We start from the raw sequence: 12565 nt of genomic DNA on the forward strand, positions 1-12565 counted from the left end.
ACCTCAAAACCCTATAAAACTCATCTTTCCTCAAAAACCTATTCTTCATCTGTGTTCCAGGTCGGTCAGCCTGGACCAGTATCCAGCCAGTAACTTTAGAGCCACCAAAGTTTATATCCCTCTTACTAACCTAGCATGTGTTCCTAATTTGCAGATCTACTCATTCCACTCTTGCAATTTTTTTCAACTTTCCCCCTTTCTTTCTTTCCATAACTTTACTTCATTTTTTTTTCTACTATTGTAACAGCCCAATTGGTCTCCTCCTTCTCTGATCTCAATACTCCTTTCCCTCAACTGACCTACATAATATTGGCATATTAAATACCTTGAAGCATACCCTTTGCTCAAAAAACCTTCATTGGCTCCCCGCTGACTACACAGTTATCATTAAGTCCAAAGGGTCTAAACTTCAAGGTTTAAATGGTCTGACTCTGGTAGACCTTTTTAAATTGTTTTGTTTATCCAACTCAAGCTTTAATCACGTTGAATTATTAGTTGCCTAAATACCTTCACATTCGTGTTGTTTCCTCCATCCAAATGCCTTTCAATCCTAGATATACATAGGCAAGTCTTATTTTTTTCTCTGAAATCCAGTTCAAATGATACTTATTCTGTAAAATATGCATCTGCCGAAGAGATCAGGTCATTCTACCTTCCTTATCTCCTTAAATTTCACTTTTACTTGTTTTAGGGCATATTATTTTTACTTTATATACCAGTTCTTTATAGCTCCTGTGAGGTAGAAAACTCCTTGATTTATCTTTTTATTTGCCATTGTGAATTCATGTTGAGGTAACAGCATAAATATTTCTTTTTTAAAAAAAACCTCAATATAATTCAGTGATTTTTTCTGAGACGGAGAAAGGATACATTTTAAGGATAAGGTAGTAATATTTTGTGACTAAAAACTTCAATTTACAAGTTAAAAAAATTAAACATCTTCCATTTCATGTGGACATGATGGGGGAGGTGATGAAAACCAATGACACTTAAAAATTCAATTTCTTAAATCATTTATGTACTCTAATATTTTGTTTATTTCTCCAATAAGAAGAAAACTTCAGTATAAAAATTTGTTACTTTCATCATTTAAATTTAAGGTAAGGTTTAACCAAAAATTTATTTCCACGGAGATTAAACTTCAGAAAAGAAAATGACTATGCATTTTATGGCTTAATAAACATTTGCAATTTCCCTTGGGCATAGTGCCACCTACAGTTGGCAAGTGCAAACCACCCTGGTTCTGAAAAACTTGCTAACTGCAATAGAATAGCAACTCTCGCATCATCCAAATCTCTGTACACATTATGTTGCTCATAAGCATCACAAAAATAGAATCTGAAGAAATATTTATAATAAACTGGTCCTTACTGAAGATTTAGGTATGAAAAGCCTGACTTTTCATAGACAGGGAGTTTTCTTAAAATAGGAATAAAAGAACATCTTACCATTATTTTTCATTGTCTTTATTCCTTTCCGAAGGCAAAGCTATCTTTACCATTCTTCTATAAACATTCTCTAGTGAAAACAGCAACTTCTCCCTACTTTGGCTTTTTCTAATCAATCTTCAGACATGTTCAAATCTCTCAGACTCAAAAACTCAAAAACAAAACAACCTTTCCTACTCCACCAAAAAAAAAAAAATAAAAACTATCTTTCTGTTAAAGCCACAACTATCTTCCCATTCTCCTTACCAACAAACTTATTAAAAGAATGATTTACATTCACTACATTCAGATTCCATTACTTCTCAACTTACAACAATTTGGCTTCTGTCCCAATCACAGTGGCTACTAAAAAAATGTTTTGCAAAAGCAAAACTTCACACTTTGCCAACTTAATCCTCTCTCTGCATTCCTCATCTGACTTAATGCTCTGCAGTATGTGATACTCCTGATGATGACTTCCTTCCATTATTTCCCCCTCCCCTCCATCCCTATGACTTCCTTCTAAAAACCTATCTTCCTGGGCTTCTATTATAGCATTTTCCCTTTTTCTCCTACCTTTGATTACCTCTCTTTTTAACTTATTAATTTCTTCTACTTTCACTCCTAGAGTTTTGTAACTAAGATTTTCCCTTCCTGCTCTGCATATTTTCCTGGGTATTTAATCATCTCATGGCTTCAAGTAGCTTCTACACACTGATAATTGCTAAATCACAATTCCTGTGATATTCTGTTAGTTCCAGAAACCTATTCCTAGTTTTATATTTCCAATTAGATATTCTATAATACCTCTAATATGTCCAAAATGAGCTGTGCTTCCTATTTTCAATCCAACTATTTTAGATAATCTCCTGGTAAGTCATTCATTCTAACAAAGTCTATCAGTTCTGCCACAAAATACCTAATATATCCACATCCTTTCTATACTCACTGCTTTAATTTTGGTCATAATAATTTCTTTCCTAGGCTATAGTACTCAGCTTCCTTACTTGGTCCTAACTATATTAGGGCATCCCTATCTTAATCCATCCTGTAAATAATAAACAGCAATCTCTTTCTAATATAAAATCTGATTTTGCTGTGCTCCTGTATGAAGCTCCTTGTTGTATACAAAATAAAACACCCAAATGTGGCGCAAGGTAATTTATAACCTATGTCTTTCATATCTTCAGTTATGGTACATACATATAGGTATCTTGAAAATCTATATCCAGAAAAGGATGGGTATAAATATTTCATAATTTGGATGTTTGTTTATTCTCTTCCTGGAATGCCCTACAGTGTGGACTTAGGTATTTTCTATCTTGATCTCTATTCCCTTCCCCACAATGAAGAGATACCATTTGAGTTAAAGGCAAAAATGGAATGTCCAAACACAAAATAGTAGGGGGATTTTATGCTGAAAGTAATAGAGGATCAAAACTTCTCTCTGTTCCTCCTAATCTGTGTTGCAGTAAAACAGTTTAGAAATTTCTTCTGCTGGGGAGATGCCTCCGCCCTTGGGAGGCCACATGGAAACCAGAGAATAGCCTGGATGGAAGGAGACATGGACAAGGAATATTCACACCTGCCTCCAATCTAGGCCTAAATACATTGTTTAAAGGTTCGGGCACTCTCTAGGCCAATCTCATCAATATCACAGAAGTATCCTTTGTGCCATGTACACCCCCTTTCCCCCTGGGAACCAAGTTGAGACAGGTAATGCCTTCACTTCTGACAAGACAAACAGACAAAATATTTATAAAGTCAAATGAACCTAAAAATATTAAAATTTAGCCAGTCTTGGGAGATATTTTGGTAAATAGCAACCACTAGGCAAGTATTTCTAGCCCAAGTTTCCTTAACTATAAACTATTTCTGATATATATAAAACTTCATTTCTTTACCTACAGAATCTTTAAATATCTTTTCCTTACTCCATCCCATCTTTCTAACCCACACAGATGTCATGGAAGTTAGAGCAGCGTTTCCCAAGTTTGCTCAGAATTTGGGAATATGTACTTTGGCAGTGACAGGTTTTTTGTTTGGTTTTTTTTGTTTGTTTTTATAGCTCACATGCCAATGCATACAATTTACATGAAAGTAAACTGTGTGTGAACTATATATATAATTTTCTTTCTTTCAAATGTAATGAGTGCCTATCAGTATAAAGCAGATAATTTCTAACAATACGCTTCAGTGATTATTTCTAACGTAGATTTACTAGTTATAATTTTCAGTATTTCCCAGATATTTAAGATGACTATAGCATTTTCATATATTATAGAGGTTTAGAAGTTAGAACAACTTAATCGCAGTTGTTTATTTGTTAATTTCTTACCTGAGAGAGGCAGAATTTGTAAAGGTGAAGTGTTTTTCATAGTCTGTAAATGTTCTAATTCTTGATAATTAAATGCTGACTGGTGGTGATTTGGTGGTATTACACACGAATGTGTGGTATGATGAATAAGGGTAGTTTTAGCAGAGATTGTTTCTTGCGCAGAATATTGCACCTGCTAAGACAAAGTCAAATAAAGTTACAATTCAGAGTTTTAAGCACACAAGTATAACTAAAGAACAGAAACACAAGAGGCAAGAAGGTAATTTAATACTACCTTTTAAATACTATATTATTTAAGTCACACACACCTATAAGATATAATTATCCCTATCTTACAGATGAGGAAACTAAGGCTTAAAAAGATTGATAAGAGGTAGAGTTAGTCAAAGCCTATGATCTTGGTTACAAGTACACATGGATTTACATATATGTTATTAAACAGCGCTACTCATTTTTAAAAGCTTTCCCGGGGTCACTAAAAATAAAAACTGAGCTTTTACATCAAATCTAAAGATACTTTCATTGTTCATAAGCATGAAGATTGGGTTTTCACAATGCATGTGTGCGATGTGCCTCCCTCAAACCCTGTTACACATTGCCTGTCTGATGTGGAAAATACATATATATATATAATATACAAATATATATATATTTGATATATAATATACATATATATACACACACACCAAATCTAGAGACCAATTCACTTTTTAGCCCCCTTTTCCTTAATGAATTATAGACATAAGGAGAGAAATTTCAAATTACATGAAGGTGACCCACAAGACTATCAAATTCTGAATAAATGCTGAATAAAACAAATGTCGTAGGAATATTTATCACAATGACGTAGATCCAAGCCCAAAGTTTAAAAGTCAAATGCTCAGGTTTCAACCAGCAAATAAAATCACTTTCTGAACTACACAAATACATTCATCCATTCATTATGTATTAACCTATAGATTAGTATATACTATCTTTTATCATAAATGGCCATTTTGTTCCTTAGTGAGTGAAACTGAAAAACTTTTGGCCACAAACAGACCACAAAGGTGGCATTCTACATATTATATATTGAGAATGCTTCCAAAGTTCCTTCATAACTTGACAAAAATTTTTTATTCCACTAATACCATTGGCAATACAGACCATCTATAGCTTTTTCCTATTCAAAAGGAATACTAAGGCCGGGCGCGGTGGCTCACGCCTGTAATCCTAGCATCTGGGAGGCCGAGGCAGATGGATTGCTCGAGGTCAGGAGTTCAAGACCAGCCTGAGCAAGAGAGAGACCCCCGTCTCTACTAAAAATAGAAAGAAATTATCTGGCCAACTAAAATATATATATATAGAAAAAAAATTGGCCAGGCATGGTGGCGCACGCCTATAGTCCCAGCTACTCAGGAGCCTGAGGCAGTAGGATCGCTTAAGCCCAGGAGTTTGAGGTTGCTGTGAGCTAGGCTGACGCCATGGCACTCACTCTAGCCCCGGCAACAGAGTGAGACTCTGTCTCAAAAAAAAATAAATAAATAAATGAAATAAATAAATAAATAAATAAAAAAGGAATACTAGGAAGAGCTCTTTGAGAGTTCACTCCCGCCTACCAAATTAAATATTAACACTTCACTTAGGTGTTTACTGACCTCCCTGTTATACAACTCAAACCATCTAATCCCTTAAAAACACTCTCAGCTTCCACATTTCTCTGAATATAACTTCTGTGCTTTTTCCGCCTCTCTTCATGCTATTACCTTTTTTTAAAAAATAAGCCCCTAATCTGTATGTCAACATACTAACCATTTCTTCCCCATCCTTTAAAACCCATTTTAAGGCCACAGACAGTGGTTCACACCTCCTAGCACTTCGAGAGGCAGAGGTGAGAGGATTGCCTGAGGCCAGGAGTTTAAGACCAGCCTGGACAACATAGCTAGATGCCATCTCTACAAAAAGTGCAAAATGTAGCTGGGTGTGCTGGTGCATGCCTGTAGTTCTAGCTACTTGGGAGGCTTCTAGCTACTTGGGAGGCTGAGGCAGGAGGATCTTTTGAGCCCAGGAGTTTGAGTGATGATGCCACTGCATGCTAACCCGGGCAACAGAGATCTTATCAAACAAACAGACAAATAAATAAATAAATTCATTTTAAGCATTATCTCCTCTATGAAGCCTGTCCCTCCTTCAGGGAGTATGTATTCCTTCTACATTTTCTAAAAAATATTTTCATATAGATTACTTTGGTACTAATCATATAATCTCTTAACTCTGTGATTATATCCTTTTTCACAATTTAGAGCCCTTTCAAGATAGTGTTATTTATTGTTTTTTTTTAAAAATTTAAAAATTTTTTTATTTCAGTATATTACCGGGATACAAATATTTAGGCTACATATATTGCCTTTGCTCCACCCAAGTCAGAGCTTCAAGCGAGTCCATCCCCCAAGTGGTGCTCATCGCACCCATTAGGTGTGAATATACCCATCCCTCCCATCTGCCCGACACCCAATGAATGTTACTACTATATGTGCACATGGTTATTTCCCTAACATAGATACTGTTCAATAAATTTACTGTATTTTCATTATTTATTTTATTTTTCTGTGCAAGTCACACAGAATGTATTTCCATATTTGGAATGGGTACAAAAGAACAAAATTTTATGTGAGAATGATAACCTGAATTAGTAAAAAAATAAAATTACTTCTATTCTTTCCAAAGCATGTCAACTACTAAAAAGTGCTAAAATTGGTATCTGGCAATTATTAATATAACCTTTATCTGTAGAAACCCTAGGTACCATTGTCCTACTACCTTTTTGATAAATTTCCCCTTTCTATACACACAGTTCTGTGCACACACTGGGGATATCAAGGCCATCCCTCTGTATTCAGATTCTCAAGGATAAGCTGATGCTTCTGGAATTTGTTTTATATATCTTATCTGTTTGACTTATTTAACAGTTGTATCTTATTAGAAAGATGAAACCAAATAGTTTCTCTAGTCAATCTTCTTTAGGAAGAAATATTTGAACATTTAGTTGTAAGCTAAAAACAATGACAACTTTTTTCATGTAAATAAAATAAAAACCAATTTTAAAGAAAGCTATTACTATACCAGTGAGTTACAACACATGTACTTATTAAATTCGAAGGTATAAATAAAAAATTAACTTACCTTCACATTCTCTTTAGAAGGAGAATCATTCTGTTTTACTCCAGTAAATTTAGGGAACATTTCTGAAAATGTATATAAATAAATATTTCAATATACATTAGCTTAAAAAAATACCAAGTTATAATTTTTCCATATTAGAAATAAAGTGGTGATTTCAAGAGAATGCCTTTAATACCAACCTTTCATATCAAGAAATTCTTATAGTCACAGATTTTGCCCTCTTTGAATTAGCCAAAATTTCTAAACGGATACCTACTTTTAAGATATTTTCTTTTCCCATAATGGAATAAACACCCACTCACAAATTTCAATTTAAATACTGTTTAGGCAAAAAAGAATAGTGTGTTACTTCATAGTAAAGAGTTTGAGTAAAGAGTTTGAGTAAGAGTTGAGTAAAGAGTTTAAAAAGTAATAAATTACAACAGAAATAATAAAGTTTCAAACAAGCAGCACCAATTACACTAAAATTTCTTACCACATAGCCATAAATATAGCAAAAGAGCCTTAATTGAAATAGTTAAGAATTTACTATAAGGGAAGGGAATGTCATTTATCTGAGAGAACACAGTATTTTATTAAAAGTGAAACTATTTGATTTCTGTGGTCAGGTCTTCTATGCTTGCTAAATACTATGATAAAGAGCCCATCTTACTACTTCTAAGCTATTTGGCAGCCTCAACTATATAGCAACAAATAGGTTTTATAGTATATCCTCTACCTTTAGCAATATCGTGCATCTGACACTGGCAGTAGAAGTACGTATAAAGAGATCTTTCTGTCAGGGCGCTATTAGGTTTATCTTAATCTTTCTTTACCCTACAGTTGATTTTGGTGCTATCCTTTCCAATCATAATCCTACATCAGTGTGGTAAACAACCAAACTGGTAGTTACTGCCTTGATCCGTCTCTCCAAGCCAGCTTTCATGAACCACTTGAGTGTTATTTTTCTTCAGGCTTCAGGGCACCAAGTCTGGTCAACACCAAATATTATTCAAACTTAAAACATTCTAATTTTAATAATTACCTTCTGCCTACTGAAATGCTATCAGTTTCCACTGGATGTGTTACTGTTCTTTCCTCTCCTAAAATGTTTGATGCTGGACGTTGTTAAAATTGCTAAATGCCACTCAATGACATGCTTTAATTTAAAGAATTCAAGTATTTAAAATGACATGAACCATCTTAATGTCACTCAGCTAAGTATTATTTAAGTGTTGGGGTTAGGTGGAAGAGGAAGAGAAGGAGACAGATGGAAAAGATTGAGGAAGCTTTCACACTTAAGGGAGAAATTATAGTTTCAGCTTCCAACAAAAAACAGAAATAGACTTCATTAATATGATCATATAATATGTGCACATCTACATATCTAAATTATTCAAACATATACCTAAACTATATTATCCTACAATATAAACTCAAGTATAATAAAAATATCATATATCACATTGGTGTTCTGCTAAAAAAAATTTCAAGGGCATCACCTTAGTTTTCTGACATATAACACTAAAGCTCAGAATTATTATAGAAATTAATACTTCAAAATCTGAAAACATTAGCAAGAGGCATCAAAGAATTTTAATTAAAAAATCAAAACCACCTAGTACATATAGTATGTCTCATAAGTCTTATAGATTATAGATAGATGAATGATAACCTATTATTCAGCATTTTGCTTCTTTTTTTTTTTTTTTTTGAGACAGAGTCTCACTCTGTTGCCCGGGCTAGAGTGAGTGCCGTGGCATCAGCCTAGCTTACAACAACCTCAAACTCCTGGGCTTAAGCGATCCTACTGCCTCAGCCTCCCGAGTAGCTGGGACTACAGGTATGCGCCACCATGCCCGGCTAATTTTTTCTATATATATATTTTAGTTGGCCAGATAATTTCTTTCTATTTTTTTTAGTAGAGACAGGGTCTCGCTCTTGCTCAGGCTGGTCTTGAACTCCTGACCTCGAGCAATCCACCCACCTCGGCCTCCCAGAGTGCTAGGATTACAGGCGTGAGCCACCGTGCCTGGTCAGCATTTTGCTTCTTATTCTAATCTTACATAGTCTACTTTCCAAGAGCATAGGAAACTAAAACTGTATATTATCTGTTTATGTATGAGTTCCTGGCCTTTGGAATTAAAAGGCAAACATACATTCTTTCACTATTAAGCTTAAGATCGTATTTTGATTAGTGAAGAATCTCTACAAGATCTAGCAAACATCAAGTAAATCGAGAATAATGACAACATATACATTGTCAACTAATTTCTCTGGGTAACTGTGATAACATGCATACCTACCTTAAGAGGATTGACTTGGATAATATGTAAATTAATAAACAAATGTATATTATGGCATACACATCCATGTTCTAATTTAACTATGTATATGTTCTAATTTCACATCTCCCAAAAAATTCTATATAAAACTTTGATTACAAAGTTCTCACTTTAAACTACATCAAAAAATTTTAACCATACAATTTTAAAAAAAAGAGCTGGAATCAGAGATTTAATTAAAGGGTTTATTTAATATCTATCAAAGCAACTGAGATACACGCTCCAGAGATACCAAATATTATCAGCAAGCCAATTCAAACTAAAAACTTAAAAAGTTGAATAGGAGTGTAATATGATAATGCAAAAACAGAATAGGCTGCTGCCACAGATAGCAGAATTACTAAAGATTCTGAAATTAGAAAAACAAATCACACTTCCATTATAGAAGACAGGGTATAGAAATGTGATTAAAGTCACTACCTGGTTCTGCTTCCTTATTTTATAGAAAAGAAAAGAGGTCCAGAGATGTCAAATGATTTTCCTAAGCTGATCACCCAACCTATGTTCTATTGATAAAAAGCAAGCAATTTGGTTCTGAACTAAACAAAATGTACTCCTCCTAAGGAATGTTTTGGCAATTTTCACTCACATGCTTCATAGTTCTTTTAAGAACAAACCAATTACAGACTAACTGTTCCTTTTACCAACAGCATTTCAAATAGTTGGAAAATGAAAACAAATAGAAACCACCAAAACCCCTCTAGACCAAAGGTTCTCAAACATGACAGTACATCAGAATCAAGGATACTTTTAACACCTCAGATACTTGGCTCCACTCCCACATTCATAGCTCAGATTCAGTCACAATATTTTGAGTTTCACAGGTGATTCTAATGTACTGCCAAGATTGAGAATCACTATTCTAGACAGGCTGTCTATTCACGAAGAATCCATTTGAACATAAAATTTAAAAATGCATGGGACAGAATTTATCATGATTTCTAAGACTCAAGGCTCAAGTATGAACCTTAATATACTGAAAGTTTTTTATAATCTGGGTCCTTGAATTTTATCCATCTAGTGCTTTGAAGCAATTGATGAGAAACTTATAAAAGTTAAAAAAAGAAACTTAAATGATGAAATCTAATTATTTCTCTTAAGCTTTCTAGCTTGAATGGCAAAGATTATTTAGAGTCTCTCTTTGCATACTTCCTGCATTTACTAAACCATTTTCACTTAAAAAGTTAACACAAAATATAGACTTGAACCAAGTTTGTCAGTTTTTGGATGAGATCAGGCAGGGTGGTATGGCCGTAGACCAAGTTTTCAAAACTTAAACAACAAAAAAATCATAACCTTGTCACTTCTATAGAACACCTAAGTTGTAATACTAAAAAAATCAGGCTGGGCATGGTGGCTCATGCCTAGCACTTTGGGAGGCTGAGGTGGGAGGATCACTTGACATCAGGGGTTTGAGAACAGCCCGAGCAACAGTGAGACCCCATCTCTACAAAAAAAAAAAAAAAAACCAGAAAAATTAGCCAAGTGTGGTGGCAAACACCTGTAGTCCCAGCTACTTGGAAGGCTGAGGCAGGAGGTATTGCTTGAACCCAGGAGTTTGAGGTTGCAGTGAACTTTGATGATGCCACTGCACTCTAGCACAGGCAACAGAGTAAGACTTTGTCTCAAATAAATAAATAAATAAAATTTAAAAATCAATTGCTTTTTCTACTTTGAAGTCACCCATAACTAAGAAAGGTTAAAAAAAAAACAAATGTTATTTAAAAAACTCATAAATTTCATTCTCTGAACATGACACTAATACCAATAAAAGCAAAAAGTACAAAGGATAAAGTGACAAATTCACTTTAAGTCTTAACCAGATAAAGAAATACAGTGAATTGATGTCATAACCATTGAGTTTGTGTTTAACTGTGTAACAAACTGAAATTAAACATGCCTAAAAAATACTCTATTTCACACTAATCAAGTATCTGAGCCTACATTTAGACAGTTTCTGAAGTTATTTCCTATAAGGTTTTAATCAAAATCTCTACTATTGATGAGCTGCTCCATTTGATTGCCTTTTCTCAGTAACATTATTAATGCCAAAATTAAAGCTATTAGTTATAATATATTCCTTCCCTATTATTTAACTCAAGGTAACCCCTAGGTTGTTGAACATTAGAAAACTCTCAATAGCTTGTATATACATATTAGCACAGCCTAGCCAACACAGGATATATGCATTAGAATTAATTTTATTTTCAAGGCTTATCTACATCTTTGATTTGACATTTAATGATATTTTGATACTGATAAATATTATTTTAAATGATTTTATATTTATACCAATGTTTAATAAATGTTGACTTATCTGTACATGACTATTTGCACATGCTGAAGTCATTAAAGAAGATAATTTAAATGATAAAATCAAATTAAAATTTGCAATGAAGTACTACTTCTAGCCCACAGATCTCTCGTTTTCATTTTTTAGGAAGTGGGATTTCATTATAACTCTCTATCTTGAAACTAACAAGTTAGTATCTTGTTTAAAATGAAAATTAAGTGAATCTCCTAAATTTTTAAATACAACTTTCCTTGGAAATCAATAATCTACTATGTATTCAAGCCGACTTAACAAAGCAGAATTAAGTCTATACTTTTCAAAAGTGTATAAATTGAAGTTTTAGAATGATGGAAGATATCCATTTAAGTAATGTGGAATAATAGCTCCAAAACTACTTACATCACATAAATGTTTTTCAGGTATAAACTCTTAAAACATTTGCCACACCTAAAGAGTAGGACACTCTGGTAAAGAGAGACTAATTTATAATACAACATAACCATAAGAAGTCAATAATATTAAGGAATTTAGAAAAAGTAATTAGAGCTCTGTCCCTAACAACTAAAATTCTAAAAGGCTATGACTTGGTTAAGAAAATTGCATAAAAAGCTGGGCACAGTAGCTCATGCCTGTAATCCCAGCACTTTGGGAAGCTAAGGTGGGAGGACTGTTTGAGGCCAGTAGTTCAAGACCAGCCTGGGCAACATAACGAGACCTGGTCTCTACAAAAACTAATTTTAAAAAAGTTAGCCAAGCATGGTGGTGCACCTGTAGTTATAGCTACTCAGAAGGCTGAGGCAGGAGAATTGCTGGAGCCTGGGAGTTTTGAGGATGCTGTGAGCTACCTTAGCACCACTGCACTCCAGCCTGGGCAACAGAGGGAAACCCTGTCTCATAAAAAAAAAAAAAATTAAAGAAAAGAAAGAAAAGAAAAGAAAAAAGAAAGGAGGGAAGGGAGGCAGGGAGGGAGGGAAGGAAAAGGAAAAGGAAAACGAAGGAAGGAAGGAAATAAATAAATTGC

General features: G+C 34.1%; 1 protein-coding gene and 1 pseudogene across 1 annotated transcript in view; one reads left to right on the forward strand and one right to left on the reverse strand.

Annotated features, from left to right (window-relative positions):
* Positions 1-12565, reverse strand: part of BRDT (bromodomain testis associated) — a 54218-nt gene that overhangs the window by 14598 nt on the left and 27055 nt on the right. The window contains 3 exon segments of the mRNA XM_045547541.1: positions 3766-3942; positions 5918-5963; positions 6928-6989. Of these exon segments, the coding sequence (XP_045403497.1) occupies positions 3766-3942; positions 5918-5963; positions 6928-6989 (285 nt within the window).
* On the forward strand, positions 4279-4374 carry LOC123636324 (annotated as a pseudogene).

Source organism: Lemur catta, chromosome 3 (assembly GCF_020740605.2).
Source record: "Lemur catta isolate mLemCat1 chromosome 3, mLemCat1.pri, whole genome shotgun sequence".
NCBI classification, from domain to species: domain Eukaryota; kingdom Metazoa; phylum Chordata; class Mammalia; order Primates; family Lemuridae; genus Lemur; species Lemur catta.